The following is a 22,890-nucleotide window of genomic DNA, read 5'->3' as shown; positions in this document are numbered from 1 at the left end:
CAATACAATATTGTAAAGTAATTAGCCTCCAATTAAAATAAATGAATTTAAATTAAATAAAATAGGTGGAGAAAGTGGTAAACATAAACCTAGTTAAATGGGATCACTGAATATGAAATAGAAAAAGTGAAACAAACTAGATAAAAGTAAAGGACCATTGTTTAGTCCAGTTGTTTTTAAAGATAGCTACTTACTAGGAACATATTTGGAACTCTGGAGAAAAATACCTGGGCATTTGTATTTTTCAAAACATTCCAGCATAATTCTGATATGCATCTGGAGTTTACAAAGTGATTACAGGTTTTTCTATTGTAATTTTGGTGATATAGAGTTCTCTTATTTTTCTGTTGACCAATCATGATACAGTGGTATTAAGTGAGTCATAGTTACATAATCACAATAGTGAAAGATGTTTATCAGTTTTCACAATCAGTAGGCAGACAAAAAATAAAAAATAATTATAATTGCAAGCCATAATGGGAACATGATTTACCTACCAGTATAGACTACATACAATTTGGGGGAGGGGGAGTCAAGCAGAGTTATGTGGACATTGGAAGTGCGTGCATTGCACATGTTTTCATCCACCTAGCTAGTCTGTGTCTTTTAGTTGGTTCATTTGATCCTATCACTGTTTTCTTAATTGTTTTAGTTTTATTTTCTATAGGTCTTTACCTTCTCTTATGTTTCCTGGCTTGAGAAGTTCCTTTAACATTTGCTGGTTTGGTAGTGCTGAATTCTCTTAACTTTTGCTTGTCTGAGAAGCTTTTGATTTTTCCATAATTTCTGAATGCAAGTCTTGCTGGGTAGAGTATTCTTGGTTGTAGGTTCTTCCCTTTCATCACTTTACATATATCATGCCATTCCCTTCTGGCTTGTAGAGTATCTGTTGAGAAATCAGCTGATAGCCTGATGAGAGTTCCCTTGAAAGTTACTAGTCATTTTTCCATTGTTGCTTTTAATATTTTATCCCTGCCTTTAATTTTTGTCAGTTTGATTACTGTGTTTCTTGAGGCATTCCTCCTCGGGTTTATCCTTCCTGGGACTCTCTATACTTCCTGGACTTGGTTAACTATTTCCTTTCCCATATTAAGGAAGGTTTCAGCTATTATCTCTTCAAATATTTTCTTTAGGATCAGTGCCATTCTCCAGTGACTTCAATTTAGTAAATCTTGAATATCATTGTTATTTAGTGCTTTTCTTTATTTGCCTTTTCATACCACCATCACTAATTTCTTCAGTATCTTGATTAATGATCAGACTAGGTTTTATAAATGCACTCATTTTTTAATCTCATAGAGTTTCTCGTACTTGCCAAGTACAAAATGGATTTTCAGTTAGGACATAAACAAGATTTTTTTTTATATGGAGCTAGTAGTTATGGCTAGATCAAGCCACATGAAATTGCTGATAATTTTTTTGACCTATAAAAATTATAATTTCATATGGTTCAGCCTACAGTAATATCTTCTTTTGAAATTAATTCTATCTGAATAATCAGTTATACATTTATATCATCTGGAGTATAGTGCTTTTTATACTTTTTTTTTTACTTAAGCTATGTTTGTAGTTGATTCATTTCCCAGGTGACCCAGTGGTAAAGAATCTGCCTGCCAGTGTAGGAGACTCAGAAGACATGTGTTCAATCCCTGGGTCAGGGAGACCCACCTGGCGAAGGAAATGGCGATCCACTCCACTATTCTTGCTTGGAAAATTCCATGGACAGAGGTGTCTGGCAAGCCACAGTCCACTGGGTCACAAAGAGTCAGATACGACTGAGCATGAGCATGCAAGTGCATGCACGCTCACATGGTTGATTTAACTGGATCCTTTCGAGAGTCTGAAAATATTCAAGTGTATGTCTTTTAATGTAAATTTTTGGCTAAATGTTCATAGTTAAGTAGATCCAAATCTAATTTTCAAGACATTTGAGTTTATATTTTAATGATGAAAGGTTGTTATTATAATGAGGACAAGAGTCAAAATAACACAGGTGCTGTCGAGTGGCTTCAGCAATGTGCTATTTCTTTTCTCTTTGAATTGCATCTCTTTGTATTTTCCATAACATCCAGCAAAAGAAGGAGAGGTCTGATTCCCAGCATTACTATTTGCAAGTTCTTAAGCTTGAATGTCGTATTCCCGATAATTGGTTGAGCTTAAATTTAAGTGGAAAAGTCAATTGGAAGGCAGCCTTTCCTAAATTTCTTCTTCTTCTTCTTCTTCTTTTTTTTTTTTTTTTAAGCAATGCCTTGGTCATTTGTTCAGTCTTCCACAGGCCTGCAGGTCTTCCACAGTCCTGTGCACTTTTGCTGTGTTGCTGATGTTTGGATTGAGAGGGATATTAGTTAATAGTATTTACCTTTATGATCACTGCTTCTGCTTCAAGTGTGGTATTTAGATAAGGTCTGATCAGGCATTTGGTATAACTTCAGTTTGCTGCTGACTTTCCAGTTATTGCTCCAGAGTTCCTCTAGAGAATAACAGTTGTTCTTCTCTAGCAAAGAGTGAAGGGGAGAATTTAAGAAAAAGTTTACTTAAGTGCCTATAAAAATTCATGCTGACTGATTCTGTTCTCTTGCCAGGGACAAATTCTGGCTATTTAATTTAACCCTTTGTCTCTGGCAAAAAATAATCATAAGCTCTTTAAAGGTCTCTTTGGAGGAGGGAATTTTTCATTAGTTTTTTTTTTTTCCTCTCCTCCTTTTTAATTGAACTGGTGTGGGAAAGAGGACAGTATTGTACACATGTTGTATATACATATGTCATTCATATATAAAAGATGTGCTCCCTAAAAGTCATTATGAGAGAGTATATTTAAATTTTCTGATTAGCAAAGATTAAAAAGTGATAGTATTCAATACTAATGATTGTATAGAGAAACAGGTATAAGTACAAACACATATGTGCTTTCTGCAGAAGTTATGTGTGTATGTGTTAGTTGCTCAGTCATGTCCAACTCTTTGAAACCGCATGGACTGTAGCCCACCAGGCTCCTCTGTCCATGGAATTCTCTAGGCAAGAATACTGGCATGGATAGCCATTCCCTTCTCTGAGCCATCTTCCCAACCCAGGGATTGAACCTGGGTCTCCTGTTTTGCAAGCAGATATACAGATATGTGTAACTGACATAATTTCCAAGCTAAAAAATCCACTTTTACTGATTTCTCAGACTAGAATATTTTTACAGTAGCACTGCGGTAGTATATTGGAAGCCACCTAAATAGCAACCTACTATCTACTATAGGGGATGAATTCAACTAGGATATATCATATAATTGAATATATCATATAATCATTAAAAAGAATGATGTACATGTGAATATGTCAGGATGGACATAATTTATAAAGATTTGAAATGGCATGTGGAGCATTTGTAAAATTAAATACAATTATATACATCAAGTATCAAACCTTTTAAAGGTTAAAAACTAACATTAACAATATAATTCCATTAAAATATTGACAGTAACATTCAATGAGTGAAGTAGGGCACTGAATACAGTGTGATATAAATTGTTCTTATTGCAGTGGAAATTGGTAGATGGATGTTCCATTTTTGTGAAAACACAATATATTTTTTTAAAGTTTTAAAGCATCCGTATATGTATACAGAGTGGCTATATAATATTAATGATAATAAAATGGTTCATATTTTAAAGCACTGTTATCTTTTCAAAGCACTTTTTTACTCATAATTTTCTTTCCAAATCACTCATTGTGTTATTACAAAAAATATGTATTATTCTCTATCAGTTTCCTTTCCTCAAATAAGGAAATTAAATGAAATACTCTTAAAAAAATGCTTTTAGCATTAAGGAGTTTTATTTATGACAGTGCAAATGTTAAGAGCTGTCAGGGAAGGACAAGCCAATGCTAAAAGCAGTGCTAGAGAGAAGCAAAGAAATACTTTGAATTAAGTAACATATTTCTTTATGGCATTTTCTACATGAGTTTGGCATATATGCTGGTCATTTACCGGTTAGCTATACCTTTTATTCCCTGAAATGTCTTTGGTATGTTCTTTATGTCAGGGAACTGAACTCTGAAGGCCAGATTTCCTGCCGACTAGATTTCGCTATGAGAAAGCATTGCCGTAAGATCAAAGGTGGGAGAATGGGAGAAGCCAGAGTATGTTTTTTCCTTCCCTGTCTGCCTTGCAGAGCATCAGCATGATGCTGGGGTCTCTTCCATGTTTCAGTCTCCTGCTGGATGGGACTTTCCTCTGTGGTTTCAGTTCCTATCCATCTTTTCCCCCTTGTGTGAACCTTTCCACTGTTGGTGGGAATGCAAAATGGTGCAGCTGCTATGGAAAATAGTATGGAGTTTACTCAAAAATTTGAAAATAAAACTAGCATATAATCCAGCAATCTGGCTTCTGGGCATATATCCAAAAGAATTGAAATCAGAATCTCAAGGAGTTATTAGTACTTCCACATTCAGTGTTATTCACAATAGCCAAGATGTGGAAACAACCTCACTGTCCGAGGACAGGTGAATGAATAATGAAAATGTGATATGTACATACAATGTGATATTATTCATCCTTACAAAAGAAGGAAATTCTACAATATGTGTCAATAAGGATGAACTTTAAAGATGTTATGCTAGTTACAAAAAGACAAATACTGCATTATTCTACTCTTATGAGATATTTGAAATAGTAATAGTAACAGAATCATAGACCAAAATGATGCTTTTGGAGGCTAGAGAGAGTGAGAAATGGGAGTTTACTAATAAATACGCACAGAATTTCAATTAAGCAAGAGAAGTTTGAGGATCTGCTATAAACTGTGTACTTATACCCAACAATACTGTACCTTACACTTAAAATTTTGTTAAGGAGAAAAAAAAAAAAATTCAGTTCCCTAGTGGCTCAGTGGTAAAGAATCCACCTTCAGTGCAGAAGACATGGAGACATGGGTTCACTCCCTGGTTTGGGAAGATCCCCTGGAGAAGGAAATAGCAACTCACTCTGGTATTCTTGCCTTGGTAATCTCATGGACAGAGGATCCATGGAGTCACCAAAGAGTTGGACATGACTGGGTGGCTACTGTTATTGAAATACTGTGGTACTATCATAAAGACAGACATATAGATCAATGGAAAAAGAAGAGAGTCCTCTGATAAAAATTTTCATCTAAAACTTTGTTTTAGCAGTTGAATAAAATTTTCCTATATCAGTATGCATCAAGTATTTAATTTTCAGTGTTTTGATGATTAGGCTAACTAAAATTTTCCCTATTTTAGAAATTTGCAGTAACTGATCCTTTGCTATTAAAGCAAAATATATGTTTGAATTATGTAATTAGCTGTATTAGTTAGCTAGTATAGTTAAAGCCTTCTAAGTACCAAGCATAATTCTGTGTTTTTTTATATATTTAATCATGTTTAAAAGATTATTATTGATGTTCTATAATAGTTTTATAGATTGGCCTTGAAAGCCCAATGTAATCACATAACCTTGCCTAAAACCATATTGCTAGTAAATGGCTCAAATGGAATTTAAATCAGGCAGATCTTTTTTTCAAGTTGGTTATGTTATTACTCCATTATGCCTATGAACACTGGCTTGAAAGTAAGATGAAAAGGACAACTTACCATATAAAGCATAGACCTTGGGATATCAGAGGTAGAATAAGACAATAAAGCAATGGAAACGTATACTGTTCTGGCTCGTTACAGTTACATTATCTTTTGCCCTGGGTGAGTGATCATACCATTGTCATTATCTGGGTCATGGGGATCTTTTTTGTATAGTAATTCTTATTCTTGCTGCTGCTTCTTAATATCTTCTGCTTCTGTTAGGTCCATACCATTTCTGTCCTTTATTGTGTCCATCTTTGCATGAAATGTTCCCTTAGTATCTCTAATTTTCTTGAAGATATCTCTGGTCTTTCCCATTCTATTGTTTTCCTCAATTTCTTTGCATTGATCATTAAAGAAAGCTTTCTTATCTCTCCTTGCTATACTTTGGAACTCTGCATTCAAATGGGTATATCTTTCCTTTTCTCCTTTGCTTTTTGCTTCCCTTCTTTTCACAGCTATTTGTAAGGCCTCCTCAGACAGCCATTTTGCTTTTTTGCATTTCTTTTTCTTGGGGATGGTGCTGATCCCTGTCTTCTATACAATGTCAGGAACCTCTCTCCATAGTTCTTCAGATACTTTGTCTATCAGATCTAATCCCTTGAATCTATTTGTCACTTCCACTGTTTAATAGTAAGGGATTGATTTAGGTCATACCTGAATGATCTTCAGGTTTTCCCTACTTTCTTCAATTTAAGTCTGAATTTGGCAGTAAGGAGAAGCATAACTATGAACAAAGCTAGTGGAGGTGATGGAATTCCAGTTGAGCTATTTCAAAACCTGAAAGACGATGCTGTGAAAGTGCTGCACTCAATATGCCAGCAAATTTGGAAAACTCAGCAGCGGCCACAGGACTGGAAAAAGTCAGTTTTTGTTCCAATCCCAAAGAAAGGCAATGCCAAAGAATGCTCAAACTACTGCACAATTGCACTCATCTCACGTGCTAGTAAAGTAATGCACAAAATTCTCCAACCCAGGCTTCAACAATATGTGAACCATGAACTTTCAGATGTTCAAGCTGGATTTAGAAAAGGCAGAGGAACCAGAGATCAAATTGCCAACATCCGTTGGATCATTGAAAAAGCAAGAGAGTTCCAGAAAAACACCTATTTCTGCTTTATTGACTATGCCAAAGCTTTTGACTGTGTGCATCACAACAAACTGTGGAAAATTCTTCAAGAGATGGGAATACCAAACCACCTGACCTGCCTCTTGAGAAATCTGTATGCAGGTCACAAAGCAACAGAACTGGAGATGGAACAACAGACTGGTTCCAGATAGGGAATGGAGTACGTCAAGACTGTATATTGCCACCCTGCTTATTTAACTTATATGCAGAGTATATCATGAGAAACACTGGGCTGGATGAAGCACAAGCTGGAATCAACATTGCTGGGAGAAATAATAATAACCTCAGATATGCAGATGACACCACCTTTATGACAGAAAGCAAACAACTAAAGGGCCTCTTGATGAAAGTGAAAGAGGAGAGTGAAAAAGTTGGCTTAACACTCAACATTCAGAAAACTAAGATCATGGCATCTGGTCCCATCACTTCATGGGAAATAGATGGGGAAACAGTAGAAACAGTGTCAGACTTTATTTTTGGGGGCTCCAAAATCACTGCAGATGGTGACTGCAGCCATGAAATTAAAAGACACTTGCTTCTTGGGAGAAAATTTATGACTAACCTAGACAGCATATTCAAAAGCAGAGACATTACTTTGCCAACAAAGGTCTGTCTAGTCAAAGCTTTGTTTTTTCCAGTAGTCATGTATGGATGTGAGAGTTTGACTGTAAAGAAAGCTGAGCACCGAAGAATTGATACTTTTGAACTGTAGCGTTGGAAAAGACTCTTGAGAGTCCCTTGGACTGCAAGGAGATCTAACCAGTCCATCCTAAAGGAAATCAGTCCTGAATATTCATTGAAAGGACTGAAGCTGAGGCTGAAACTCCAATACTTTGGCCACTTGATGCAAAGAGCTAACTCACTTGGAAAGACCCTGATATTAGGAAAGATTGAAGGCAGGAGGAGAAGGGGACTACAGAGGATGATAGTTGGATGGCATCACCAACTCAACTCTGGGAGTTGGTTATGGACAGGGAAGCCTGGCATGCTGCAGTCCATGGAGTCGCCAAGAGTTAGACATGACTGAGCCACTGAACTGAACTGACTATCTTCTGCCTGACAGATCACTGACACGCAGTTTATCTTCAGACAAGTTAGTTTAAGAAAACAAAATGCATGTCATCACTTAAAGAAAAGTCAGATTTAGAAAGATAATGCCTTGAATCCAATGTCCAATAAATGTCAAACATTTTTCCAAAGTGAATCTTTCTCCTGACTTCAAGCAAATGGTTAATTTTCAGCTATACAAGTAGCCACTAATTGGAATATGCACATTTGTAATAGTTAAAGAACAATAATATGAAGAGTATGATTTCTCTGACCAATGGTATTTTCTTATATTTTTGGTAAATAATTTTTTCATATCTAATTGCTCTAGGTGCTAGGGACTGAAAAAAATGTTTCTTAGGGAATTTTCATACAGAGGTGATCTTTTATCAGGTATTGAGAGGCAAGTAGATGTTCATCAGCTAGAGGACTAGGGAAGAGACATCCTTGCCCTCAGAGACACAATGAAAAAAGTGTCTCAGCTGGAAAAATGTTTGGTGAACCAAGAGAATTGGTGAATAGAAACTATCCTTATTACACACGATCTTATACTCACACTCATTTATGTTTCTCCTATTTTTTGAGACAGTAGTTTGATCCTTCTGTTTTCTATTTATGCCGTTGCTTTTTAATAAAATTATATTTGGCATATAAATTTAAGGAACAGCAGGTTGATTTGATACATGTATACTATAATGTGGTTGCCATTGTAGCATTAACTAGCTCCTCTATCACGTATCATGATTATCATTACCTTTTTGTCATGGGTATTATTAAGATCTAGTCTCTTGGCAGATTTGATGAGTATAATATAATATCATTGTCTGTATTCATTTTACTGTGCATTAGGTCTTTAGGACTCATTTAGCTACTATTTTGTACTTTTAAATATCATCTCTCCTATTTCCCCACCTTCTAGGTCCCTGGTAAGCACTATTTTGTTCTTCTCTAGTTTGTTTTCTAGATTTCACATATAAGTGGTATCATACAGACCTTCCTATTTTCTGATTTCTCTCCGTAAGTGGTCTCTCTTTGCATAGCAAAATTGACACAAATAATTTTTCTAAAGAAGCAAATTTCTTACTTTTATTACTTTAACATGACTAATATTTTATCATCTTTAATGTCAAATAATACTTAAAATGGCTATTAAAATAAGTTTATCTGCAATGAGTACCTGTGAAGGAAACATTAGATATAAAAAGAGAACGAAGGGCTTTGAGGTATTAATGATCCAGTTGTAGGGCTGTAAGGCGGGGCAGGGAAACTGGTGTATCGTAGAAGATTGGGGCATCTTTGTCCTTTGGTTCTTTGATCTGTCACAGTACTAGAACAGATCTGCAACATCCGATTACTACATAGAAAACCATCAGAAAAGCTTAAACAAAAGGGACGTATTGAGGACTGGTGCTTTCTTCTTTCTTTCTTTCTTTTTATTTGGTCAGTTCAAATCCCCATAAGTGAATGCTCTTGATAAATGTAGTGGGAAAATTCACCGTGCACTGGCACTGGTTTTGAACTTAGAGTTTGTCTATCTGCTCTAATACAATTGAAAGATAATAGGGTTAGGGCTCTTGATTCAATAATAAGACACCTATGCTGGAAGGTTACATAATTCATAATAAATCATTGAGAGGAAATGTATGCATCAAGTGTCTCACATATTTCCATCTCATGGGTCAGAGTTTAAAGAATTCAGCTTTAACTAGAGAATTTAATTACTGTTTGAAAGGCTGCTGCTACTTTGCCTCTGGATGGCTCTTACAAGTTTCTGGCTGATGATTTTTTCAATCAATTCCCTGCCTTCCAGCTTGAGTTGAAAGAGATTATTTATAATTGTTAGATTTTTAAAAATACAAAATTTTGTTGATTATAACAGAAAAAGATAATAGACTAAAAAAATTTCACTAATCTTATCACCTATATTTTGAATATAACCTTACAGATTGTTTCAATGCATATATATGTGTATATATGTATATAAACTCAGATTTATATATACATTAAATATCTATTTTATGTATCAATTAACAAAATCTGACACAATGACATTTAAAATGTTATAGAAATTTCATTTACTATACTTAAAATATATAGCTAGAATTTTACAGACTCTTTAAAAATATGATTTTAATTGCAACTTCATTTACTATTGGTTTTTTTCTTGGTATAGTTGCTGTGTGAGATTATTTTAGTTGCTTCATTATAACTAGTTCAACTATAGATACAATTCTCATTTTTGAATGACTCTTTGCTTATATACTACTTTCATAATGACTTCCCATCAGAGGATGACTGAGCAAGAGATTGTTGTCCTATTGAAATCACGCTTTATTGGCTTTATTAAATTCATGAGCATCTCTTTAGGCTAAACAGCCCTTCTCAGGATAGGTTAAACTTTGATAACTTGGGTTTGGGGTTTATTTTTGTTTGGTTTTTTATTTGCTTTTTGTCTTTATTTTGCCTTAAATTATAGGAGATATGTATTTGGACTATATGCAGGAAACTAAATCTAAAAAAAAAAATTGCAGTGAGACCATTTGAAAATTTGGTATAAGTAATTATAAAGAAATTAGCCTTTTGAATGGCTGCCAAAAGAAAATTGGCCAAATAGTGATTGCCTGTGCAGAGATTAGGGTACCTGCAAATTGAAAACAGAAATAAAGGCAAAACAGAACATAAACACACGTAATAATCCTGAGTTCTAAAGAGTGAAATGCTTTGCTTTAACTTGGGAATGAATAAAATAACTTACTCCCATGGAAACAAAGCAATTCCTATCTTTAATAATGAAAAAACATAAAATTGAGCATATTAACTACTCTTTAAGATGCACATTGTTTTTAGTTAAGAAAAAAGTTCAATGCAAATTGTCCTAACAGTGCTTACTTTATTTACCAAGAGTTTGTGCAGCAAAATATCTTATTCTCCTCTTATAGGAAAGGCAAATCACAAGCTGGTGAACTAAAACAGGAATCTTTGTCAGCTAATTAATCAAGGTGGAAATGATCTAATAGAGTAAAATTTAATGGGAATTATGTGTGATAGATTTTTCTCTTGTGTGTAAAAAATCTTTGTCAGATTTTCCTAAATGAGCATACAGTTTCCCATCTAAATAATAAACCTTTGTATTTTCATAAAAGTCAAAGTTTGTGAAACACATGCTAACTAGTTAAGGGATGACATAAAACACAGCAAGTATAAAAACAGTAAGAGTTAATAAATTAAACATTTTAAACCATTTGATATATAATCAAACAAAATGAATTTGGTAGATTTTTAAATTATTTTCCCACTGATTCAGTTAGAATTTCATTAAACTTCTTATTAAGCCATGATTGTAGCTTAGTCAAAAAGAGATTTCATTCAACAAGAATTCCAGGTATGGGTGTTTGAGGGCTAGTATGGAGAAGGAAATAGCAACCCTTTCCAGCATTGCCTGAGATATCTCATGGACAGAGGATCCTGGTGGGCTACAGTCCATGGGGTCGCAAAGAATCACACACAACTGAGCAACCAAATAACAACAATGGTAACTCTATTATCCCTTCAAAGTGAAAAGCTTAATCTATGTTCCTCATTAATCATCTTCTGTGGAAGATGTGCTACATCCATGTTCCAGAGGAATAGAAGAAGAAAATAGAAGAGACAGAGCCAGAACACTTTTGCTTATATCTCATTGTAGAACTATGTCAAGTGGTCATCTCTAGTTTCAAGGGAGACTAGGCTATTGCACAGAAGTAGGAAAGGGAAGGAGTGCTTGAAAAATTATTGGCTGAATGAACTTATGGTATCTGGCACCTTCCACCTCTTTGAGCATTCAATATTTATTCATGGTATTTCCATCTCTGTATGTACTTTCAACATAATGAACCCATCCTCTGTCTTCCAAGGTAGGTGGTCCCCAAATTATATACAGTTGCTGGGTTTAGTATGAAGTCTAGGATCTTTGGGTAATCTCTTTATCACTTCCAGGCTTGGTTCTTTGCCATTCCTAAGTCTATAAATTAAAGATAAATCATCTTCTAAGATCCCCAGTGTATTAGTGTAAAGAGAAAAGAAATAAGGATAAAAGCAGTGTATCCTAAAAAAAAAAGTCTCATTCAGTAACAGGAAACAAGGGAAGCATATGACTGTCAGTGGTACATAGCAAATGTAGAGTCCTGCTTAGCAGGTTACTCAGCACTTCCTGATACTAGCAACAGAAGTCATTACTTGGCTAGCCAATCTGGCAGGCCTTAGCACTTCTTGGTGAATTTCTTTTATATATTTTCTCCAAGTCCTTGTTTCTACATCTGGGGTTGGGGGTGGGGCTTCCTTGACCAACGTGCCAATGCCTGCATTCTACGCAGAAGCTGTGTAAAATGAAAGTAAATGAAAGAGGGCTCTAAAAAGAATTAAACAGCATTGTGTATCTATGAAACCATAAATTGGGACCATCCTAGGAAATCCAGGTTTATGGTCTTCCTAGCTGGGAAGAGGTTCTACTGGAGTCCACTTCCTACTGCTTGTGAGTTCAAGGACCCAGAAATTACTTTAAATAAAGCCTGTAGCAACCTCGGGGCACGCTTAAAAATACCATGCCCTGGAAGTTTTATCAGACTTCCAGAAGGTGAGCTTCAAGACAATTTTTAAGTAATCACATACCCCTGGAAAATTTACCTCATTATCACTGGCGCCTTTGTTCTGACCAATTCCTTTCTCTTAACCTAATGGCTGCTGCCTCTTCCCCTGTAACACTGTATGCCAGGGTGCAGCACCATTAATCTGATCTTTGCCATTAAGTTCCCTTTCACTGTCACTTAGAGACTTCCTAAAGAAAGGTGTTCGAAACACCCTGGGGTAACTGTTTTATCTATTTTTGAAGTTGCACTCAGAAACCTCTGCTTGTATACATACATTTTGTATACAAAGGCAGCTGGCAGTCCTCAACCCTGTTTAGTTCCAAACTGTGATATTCTCAGTTGTGTTGGACACAAGCAGAGTGACCTCTTTCGAAATAGCTGTGTTCCCTTTCATCTCTGCTTAGAGCAGTCGAACTATAGTTTGAGTGCATCTCTGTTTACCACAGTACATTTTTGAAAGCAGCAAGACTTAATGAGTATATTCCAATATTCTGAATTTTACTCATACCATTCACACTAATAAAAAAGCTTGAGTTGGTATGTGGTCACGATTTCAAAGTATAGCAAGCAACAGTTTGACCAGCTATTTCGGTATTGCTCTCCAAAATGCAGTGGCTTTGAAGCCTGAGGTAATTAAACCTTCAATGCTTGCCCTCATCATCTCCTCCACAAAGTCAATTCCACATTTTAAGTTCTATTATTGTAGCTCTCTTCTTTCTTTAAAAACTATTGCATTAATCATTATTATTCATTGCAGCCAACAGAGCCCACTCTAGTTTATGCAGAAAAAAAAGTTATTTCATAGACTCAGATTGCTCAAGAATTTTTGGAGAGGCCAGAGGCCAGCCTCTAAATCAACTGTGCAAAAACAATGTCCAATTATATCATGAGGCTTGTTTTCAAAACAACAACAACAACAACAACACACATTTGCCACTATTGATCAGTTATTTGTCCCTCAGTACTAAATACCAGAGACTATGACAAAGTGCTAAAGACCACCATCCTTGTTGCCAAAAAATTAAACCCCACACAGTACAACCACTGCCTCGCTTTGCTCAATTTGAGTTCAGGTATTGCTTGAATGCAGGTCAAACATCTGGACCATAACTACAAAGGAATCTAAGAATGTGATTAATCAAGCTTAAGTTTTGAGAAGATGAGGAACATAAGGAGAAATATAGCCAAAATAGAAGGAGAATTTTTAGACATGTTGGGCATCCGTATGTCATGACTTGATTTAACAATATCTTGTATACGTAACTGAGATTTTTAACTTATTAGGCAGACTATGTAATGTCTACTTTCTCAACACCCATTGCAATTAAATTAGCTTTATGATGCATACTTTTCTGAGCATGGAGATGTTGCCATAGATAACTGTTGCAAACAGGAAATATATCATAGAGAAAGCATCCCACAGGTTTCTGACACATATTCAGGTATTTGTATTTCAGTGAAAAGAAATAGAATGGAATGGGGCAGGACTTTCTCTTATTAACATTACTTAACAATTGCAGCCTTTTTTCAATATCTCTGATATCTACACCATCCCTTGGATGGAATGGTCCATGGGAAGTCCTATTTACTATGCAATGTGGTATGCCTTTCTGGATTAGATAAGATTTAAAACAAATTGGTAACATCAAATGACATTTAGAGAAGTTAGCAATGGTTATTAACTTGTCCACATCTGTTTTCAGTGAGTGCCATAACTCCACAGATCGAATCAAAGTCAGAGTGTGGGATGAAGATGATGACATCAAATCCAGAGTGAAGCAACATTTCAAAAAGGAGTCAGATGATTTTCTGGGACAAACAATCGTAGAAGTGAGGACCCTGAGTGGAGAAATGGATGTCTGGTACAATTTAGGTGACTATCTTTATATCTACTTGAAACATGTTAAATAAAATTCCAGAATATCTGTGACAGGTATTATATTCCCATATTGGTAAAAAATAACCAGTGTTTTTCTAGAACATTTGCTTGGCCTTTAGCCAGGTAAGTTTCATTAGAAAATAAGGTGATAATTATTTAAACTTGATATTACTGAAAGATACTGACAAATTTGAGATGGAAAAAAGTCTTTCAAGGAATCAAATGGGTGTCTTTTAAGAGAAAAATATTATTCCATTCTGAATTTTTAATTCATGAAGTATAGCTTCAAAAAACTTTGCCAAATGTATAGAAAACAAATAACCTGTAACTTAATAATGTCTGACTTATTTCTTATTTCCTTTTAGTCCCTTAATGAATTTTGGCAATAAACAAAAAGTATATTTTAGACATTTTTCAAAGATGATATGAGTAGGCTTTAGTAAGGCAAAGCTGGTTACCCATATGTTTGTTCTGATGATGAAGATATGAGAATGTTTAATTAGTATAATTTTAAAATAGAATTTTATTATTGTACCAAGAATTAAATAAAGATGTTTTAATTTGACTTTTCCCATAATTGAATAATAACCTAGAATCTTTAGTGCTGACTTAAATAACAGTAAAAAGATACGAATCACCTCATTTTCTGTAAAGGACATGATCTAAAAATATACTTATTATTGAAAATGTTTTAATTACATTTTTAAGATAAGGTGGTGAATCTAAGAAAAGTTGACACACTTCCAGGATTATGAAATGTTTGATTTTAGGATACCTACTTATTTTAGCAGATTAAAGATTGCTTATCACTTTTTAGAATCTACATACTTCAAGTAAAACAGCATTTTGCAAAGTAAAGGAATGAGGTTACAGAATTAATGGCCATCTGAATTAAGAAGGAGAGATATATGACTGAACACAAATGATTCAAGCTAGGCTAAAAACTCATTATCAAAAATATTTTATTTTGAAGAAATCTTTCTTAAAACTAATGCTTCTCCATTATTGGCGTAGAGTTTTTGCTTTACTTATAATGATAATCCTCCTGTATCTTGTTTATACTATTAAATAATTTTATACATGAAAACAGAGATGTTAGGAAAGGGTAAATTTCAGACCATTAACTCTGCACAATTCTCAGAAGTTGTGTTTTAATTAGAGAGCAATTTAATTGACTATACACGTACTTTTGTTTTCCTGTGATAAATTAGCATGTTGTTGAATTGAGTTATAATTCAGAAGAGAAATTCCTCAAATTATTCTTTTGACAAAATGTACAAGGGTATAGTCAGTTTGCAAAAGAATTTGAGTGTGCTTCTAATAAAATCAACCACCCAGCTCTCCTGCAGAAACTGTCCTTCAGTGTATGGAGAGAAAAATACAATGCAGCCCACCATGGATGCCTGTGCCTGCTCATCCTCAATTCACACTTTTGTGCCGTCATTACTGATGTTTAACCTTTAGAGGGAAAACAGGTTTTAGCTTTGTATAAAATCCACAGTGGGTTCAATCCCCATTAGTAACATATTTTCATTGTTTGTACAGTGTTACTCCTTCCTCGACACTCAGAATTCATTTCACCATGCAGAGCAGAAGTTAGCCAAAAGTTCTGGGTGTCCAAGCAGAGCCTGTGTCCCCTGAATCCATTATGATGATGGTACTTAAAATGTTCCCTTGTGATCCTGGGGAAAGGTCTGTGACAAAGAGGTCTGAAGACCTGACTTTCTCTTGGCTGCAGCAGACAACTTAAGCATTTGTTGAGAATCAACTCTCTCCTGGCCAGTAGGAGAAACTCTCATACTCCCAGCATTAAGAGAAGGCTCTTAGCAACACAGTGACTATTAACTGTTAACCATGAAAATCAGCAGACATTCCACAAGAAGAAAGTAGACTTCATGATTTAACTGTATCTTATTTGGCTAAAAATATAGTAATGCTTAGAAAGAGGGGCAATTAAAGAAGTCTTCACCACTGACTTGGTGTGGTCTCCCTTTTCATCTTTGGTTTTTCAGGTGGATCAGCTTGCTTCTTTATGTGTTTCATCAGGGAAGCAGGTATCAGTCATAGGTCCCCTACCTACATTCACCCTAGAAATTTTGTGGCTATATTTATCTTTCTCTCAAAGCTACCCCTAAGTTCTTGTTAGATGCATATATACACATACATTACACACACATTATTTGAATTGACTACATATTGACTCCATTCAAACAAAGAAAGAATCTAACACTCATAAGCAAACACAGGTTGTAGACTATAGGTCTTCATGAATCACTAACAGAGAAGACTATTAACGGATGTTTTTGTTAGAGCTTTGACTCATTTTTTTCAAGGACAGAAAGAATGGGACTTTTTGATAAAGTACTCTCCTGATTGATTTATCTTTTAGTTATTTTTCTTTTAATTGCCCAAATAATTAATTTTTATCATCTTAACTGATCTAGTACATGGAAATTTGTATCAGAATCGTCTAATTAAGCTTTTTTTTATTTGAAATACCTATATCACATTTTGACAATCTCAATGACATATAGGTGCATTACTTTAAATTGTATTTAGCAGAATCATTGTTGTTAATCAAACCTGATCTAGAAAAATGACTTTTAGCAATATAAGCCTGTTTTTAAGCTTTTGAGATCATGTATAAGAAAAATGATATTGTCAAAAGTGACTGACCAATTACTTTCTGCCTTATCAGAGAAACGGACAGATAAATCAGCTGTGTCTGGGGCCATTCGACTGAAAATTAATGTGGAAATAAAAGGAGAGGAGAAAGTTGCTCCATATCACATACAATATACATGTCTACATGAGGTAAGTAACTTGAATTATATTAATAATAAGACCTAGAAAAAACCTCATTGATTAGAGTTAATGCAACAAAATATTTGTTTTAAAAATAGAATTGAATTAGGTTTGTGAAATTGTCCCTGAAGTTCTTATTCTTTACAATAGCAAGTGATGTGCTAAGGTATCACATAGCCTATATATTGCCCCCTAAAGAGAGGGCTGATTGTCTTAGAATGAGGTTTAGAGCAAGCATATGAGGCAAGTTTTAATAAACAAGGCAATGAGATGATAATGAACAAGTAGAGCAAATTTCCATCTTTCCAGGGAGGAAGAAGACTGTTAGCATTCCTTGAAGAAATAGGTCATGATATTTTGGAAGCATTAAATCTATAGTATCAATACTTTAATAATGGAAGAGAAGATACAAATCATGCCAATTTTTGAGAACTCTGAGTTAGTGCTCAGGTTTTGTTGAAGATTTAATTAGGACTATTGTCTATTAAATATGAAAAATCTGATGTAGAAATGTCTTTGGGGAGCCAATGTAAGTAGCAGTAAATTTGTCCGTCTTTTTCTGAGTATAACAGAGGACTTCATACATACTGAACCCTCCTCCACTTTAACTACCCTTTCCACAAACATCTGGGTAGCAAGTATCAGAATGTAGGTTTGCACCCATGAATAGTAGAGAGTATACTACCCAAAAAGAGGAGCTTGGTTGGCTTAGAAAGAAGTAGAGCCCACTCAGACTGAATCAAAAAGGCAGATGGACTAGTTCCCTTTCGTGCCTCAGGGTCCATGCACAGACAAGTAATCCTGGGGTTCTACTGGATGCTTTGCAACTGAAAGCTTAGTTTGACATGTCACCGGAGCTTTTCCATGATGCAAATAACACATCCCATGTATCAAAAAATATGTGGTGAAGCTGAGGACTATACCTTTCCCGCTATTCAAAGAGATACGGAGAAAGTCCTTCCTAAGAAACAGAAAGATAGCTGGGAGAATCATTGCTGTTTGCACATTATTTTTCCTAAGTATGTCTATGAAAACGTATATGTAATTATTTGCATCTCCTTTTCACTAAAGAAGGAAACAAGGAACAGTATTTAAGTCATTTACACATTGCACAGTATTTAGAGATAGAACCGAGACTTAGTCTCCTGAGTACAGACTAGCCAGTGATAATCCATCAAGGAAGGTGGTTCACCAAATGCAATGCTCTGTGACAGCCAGGGGAATGGGATGGGGTGGGTGGTAGAGGGAAGCTCAAAAGGGGGGAGACATTTGCATACCTATGGCTGATTCATTTGATGACAGAAACCAACACAATATTGTAAAGTAAACATACTTTAATTAAAAATAAAATTATTAAAAAAAAAAGAAAAGTGGTTCAGTTTTTAGACCAACAGCAATAAATCTCTTGAACTGGCAGGATAGGGAGCCAACTCTGGCCATAAAATGTGGACAGAGATTTGGAATGACAGGAATAGCATCATGCTTTGCTTTTCAGAGTCTTTTCTGTGGGTCCAAGAACCTAAAAGAACTGAAATCCACTTCAGAAAGTGCTGAAGCAGTTTCTAAACTTCTTAAATGAAAAAGGAATTGTATGTAGTAATTTTTTTATTACAAAATTGTGAAAATACTTATTTTCAGCCTGAATTCATTGTCAGGACTTGTACCATTTTGCAGCCGAAGTGCTTTAGTTTTATTTGCATATCTAGATTTTGTATTAAGATAGTCAAAACACATTATTCATCCAGAGCTTTTTAATTTACTCCGAGCCCATGAATGCAAAATCTGTGCTAGCATGTAGAAATGTTTACTTACAAAACCATTTACTTCCTTCTAAAATGATACACTGTATCTGAAACATTTAAATCATTGATTCTGTATAGACCTAAACAGAAACAAAATCAGAATTTGCATTATAATGAGATTCAGTAAAATGAAAATCTGAGATATTGCTATTGTTTATAGATTCTGATGAAACATTAGATGCAATTACAATATAAGTATAATTTACTGAAAGTTATAGTTAAATATGTCAGGCCTAGTTTGAGAAAACTGAACATTTGAAAAACACTTACTTTTAGAATTTGTTCCATTACTTGACTGAAGTGAAAGCTAATGGTGGAGTGAAAATCCCAGAGGTCAAAGGGGATGAAGCCTGGAAGGTTTTCTTTGATGATGCCTCTCAAGAAATAGTTGATGAATTTGCCATGCGTTATGGGATTGAATCCATTTATCAAGCTATGACGTAAGTACTACAGAATCTTTGCATGTTCAGAAATCTCTGTTGAAATCCAAAGGGGAATTCTTTCTTCAAATCAAATGAATTTTTAATTTAATAGATAATTACAGTTTGGATGTAATTTATTAGATGCTGGCTACCCTCTCTGTTGCAGCTATGAAGTATTAAGGATTTGTTAACTACCATCATCTTTTCAATTCTTATTCCATTCCCATATGCTGTTCCTCGACTAAATTAGCAGCATCCCATGTGCTGTTGCTTGACTAAATTAGCAGCATCTGGGAACTTAGAAGTGTAAATTTTCTACCCTACGTCATATCTTCTGAATCAGAAACTTTTTAATATGCCCAACAAGTGGTTCTCATGTACTCTAAAGTCTGAGAACCATAGCCTTATTTGATATTTGAGAAAACTAGAGCCTGATGATTAAAATGTGTTGTGCAAGGTTACAAAGCTGTTTAATATCACAAACACTTCTAAAGTCATTATGGTGTCTTAACCCTAACTTTAGATTATATCCTCCCTCCCTGTATTTATTTCAGTGCTGCTAATTTTGTTAACCCAAACACTACAGTAAATAAGGTCCTTTAAAAGTGATCCATACAGACATACACCCTTTAATGAGTTTCAGTAACAATTTAAAATTGAATTATTGCTTGTCTAGAGTTAACTTTTGAAACCTAGTCTAAGTTTATAAGTGCATTTTGTTCATATATAAACCATATATAATATGTAAACTATTTATATATATGTATATATAGGGCTTCGGTAAATATCCTGTAATGCAGGAGTTGCAGGAGACATGGGTTCGTTTCCTGAGTTGAGAAGATCCCCTGGAGGAAGGCACAGAAACCGCTCCAGTATTCTTGCCTAGAGAATTCTGTGGACAGAGGGTCTGGGTGGGGTCAGTCCACTGGGTCGCAAAGAGTCAGACGTGACTGAAGTGACATAGCATGTGCATGTGTGTGTGCGTACATACACACACACACACACATACATATATAAAAGGACTGTTCTTTCATATTAAATCTTCAAGGTTTATTGCTCATAGAATTTAATGCACAGTCATATTTCTAGAACATCATATAAGAATAATTTTTTAAAACTTTCTGATAGTGTATGCTTTTTCAGTTTATAGAATGTCCTAGTGCTAAATATCAAAAGCTTATAGATTTTTAGGCATGAAAAGTACTTAGGGGTCAACCGATTGAATCCCTCTCTGAATCAGGAAACTTTCTGCATCCCTTACTGGTTGTCATCATTTCTTTGTTTGCTCACCTGCAGTGATAGGGAACTCAATTCTTTTTTTCTTTCATTTGAAGTATAGTTGGTTTACAATGTTAAGCTAATTTTTACTCTCTGGCAAAGTTTTTTTTTTTCCCATCCAGTCAGTAATACACATGTAAACATTTAAAAAATACTCTTTTCCAGTATGGTTTATCCAAGATTGGATATAGTTCCCTGTGCTACACAGCAGGACCTTGTTCTTTATCCATTCTGTGATAGTCTGTTTCTACTAACCCAAACTCCCAGTTCATCCCTCTCCCTCTCTCCTTTGGTAATTACAAGCCTGTTTTCTATGAGAGTGTGTTTCTGTTTGGTAGATAGGTTCATTTGTGCCATATTTTATATTCAAAATATAAGTGATATCATATGGTATTTGGCTGTTTATTTGTGACTTCCCTTAGGATGATCATCTCTAGTGGCGTCCATGTTGCTGTAAATGGCATTATTTCATTCTTTTTTAGTATTCCATTGTATATATGTACTACATCTTCTTTACCCATTCGTCTGTTGATGGACATTTAAGTTGTTTTTATGTCTTCAGTTCAGTTCAGTCGCTCAGTCGTGTCTGACTCTTTGCGACCCCATGAATCACAGCATGCCAGGCCTCCCTGTCCATCACCATCTCCCGGAATTCACTCAAACTCATGTCCATCGAGTCGGTGATGCCATCCAGCCATCTCATCCTCTGTCATCCCCTTCTCCTCCTGCCCCCAATCCCTCCCAGCATCAGAGTCTTTTCCAATGACTCAACTCTTCGCATGAGGTGTCCAAAGTACTGGAATTTCAGCTTTAGCATCATTCCTTCCAAAGAAATCCCAGGGCTGATCTTCTTTAGAATGGACTGGTTGAAACTCCTTGCAGTCCAAGGGACTCTCAAGAGTCTTCTCCAACACCACAGTTCAAAAGCATCAATTCTTCGGCACTCAGCTTTCTTCACAGTCCAACTCTCACATCCATACGTGCCCACTGGAAAAACCATAGCCTTGACTAGACAGACTTTGTTGACAAAGTAATGTTTCTGCTTTTCAATATGCTATGTAGGTTGGTAATAACTTTTCTTCCAAGGAGTAAGTGTCTTTTAATTTCATGGCTGCTATCACCATCTGCAGTGATTTTGGAGCCCCCCAAAATAAAGTCTGACACTGTTTCCACTGTTTCTCCATCTATTTCCCATGAAGTGATGGGACTGGATGCCATGATCTTCATTTTCTGAATGTTGAGCCTTAAGCCAACTTTTTCACTCTCCACTTTCACTTTCATCAAGAGGCTTTTTAGTTCCTCTTCACTTTCTGCCATAAAGGTGGTGTCATCTGCATATCTGAGGTTATTGATATTTCTCCTGGCAATCTTGATTTCAGCTTGTGCTTCTTCCAGCCTTAGCTATTGTAAATATTACTGCTATAAATATAGGGATCCTTTGTGAATTGTAGTTTTGTCTGCGTATATTTCTGGGTGTAGAACTGTTGGATCATATAGCAATTTATAACTTTGATTTTCTGAAGAGCTTCTATACTGTTTCTTATAGTAACTATACCAATTTATATGCCCACCAACAGTGTAGGCAAGTTCCATATTCTCCATGCTCTCTCCAACATTTGTTATCCATAAATCTTAATGATGGCCATTCTGAATGGTGTGAAGTGGTACTTCATTGTAGTTTTGATTTTCATTTCTCTAAAAATTAGTAATTTTGAGCATCTTTTCATGTGCCTAATAGCTATTTGTATGTCTTCTTTGGCAAAATGTCTACTAAGGTCTTTTGCCCATTTTTCCATTGAGTGTTCTTTTTTGTTATGTTGTATGAGCTACGTACAGTATCAGTTGTATATTTTGTAGATTAAGCCCTTGTTGCTTGCATCATTTGCAAATATTTTCTCCCATTCCATAGGTTGTCTTTTCATTTTTTTATATGATCTCCTTTGCTGCATGAAAGCTTGTAAGTTTAATTAGGTCCCATTCATTTATTTTTGTTTTTATTGCTATTGCCTTGGGAGACTGACCCAAGAAAACATGGTACAGTTTATCTCAGAGAATATTTTGCCTGTGCTCCCTTCTAGAAGTTTTTTGGTGTCATGTCTTATGTTTGCCTTTAAGCCATTTTGAGTTTATTTTTGAGCATGGCATGAGGGTGTGTTCTAACCTCATTGATTTACATGCAGCTGTTCAACTTTCCCAGCACCACTTGATGTGGTGAGAGACTGTCTTTTTTCCCGTTTTATATTTTTTCCTCCTTTGTTGAAAATAAATTGAACATATGTGTGGGTTTATTTATTTCTGGTTTTTTTTTCCCATTGATCCG

At 35.3% G+C, this 22,890-nt stretch overlaps 1 protein-coding gene across 2 annotated transcripts in view; it reads left to right on the top strand.

Annotated features, from left to right (window-relative positions):
• UNC13C (unc-13 homolog C) overlaps positions 1-22,890 on the top strand; it is a 701,596-nt gene that overhangs the window by 347,732 nt on the left and 330,974 nt on the right. For both annotated transcript variants that reach the window (XM_069596439.1, XM_069596440.1), the window contains 3 exons: positions 14,088-14,257; positions 16,962-17,077; positions 19,147-19,310. In XM_069596439.1, coding sequence (XP_069452540.1) covers positions 14,088-14,257; positions 16,962-17,077; positions 19,147-19,310 — 450 coding nt within the window. The remainder of the gene's footprint in view (positions 1-14,087; positions 14,258-16,961; positions 17,078-19,146; positions 19,311-22,890) is intronic.

The sequence above is a fragment of the Ovis canadensis genome, chromosome 7 (assembly GCF_042477335.2).
Source record: "Ovis canadensis isolate MfBH-ARS-UI-01 breed Bighorn chromosome 7, ARS-UI_OviCan_v2, whole genome shotgun sequence".
NCBI lineage: Eukaryota > Metazoa > Chordata > Mammalia > Artiodactyla > Bovidae > Ovis > Ovis canadensis.
This window is presented reverse-complemented; position numbering and strand designations above follow the sequence as displayed.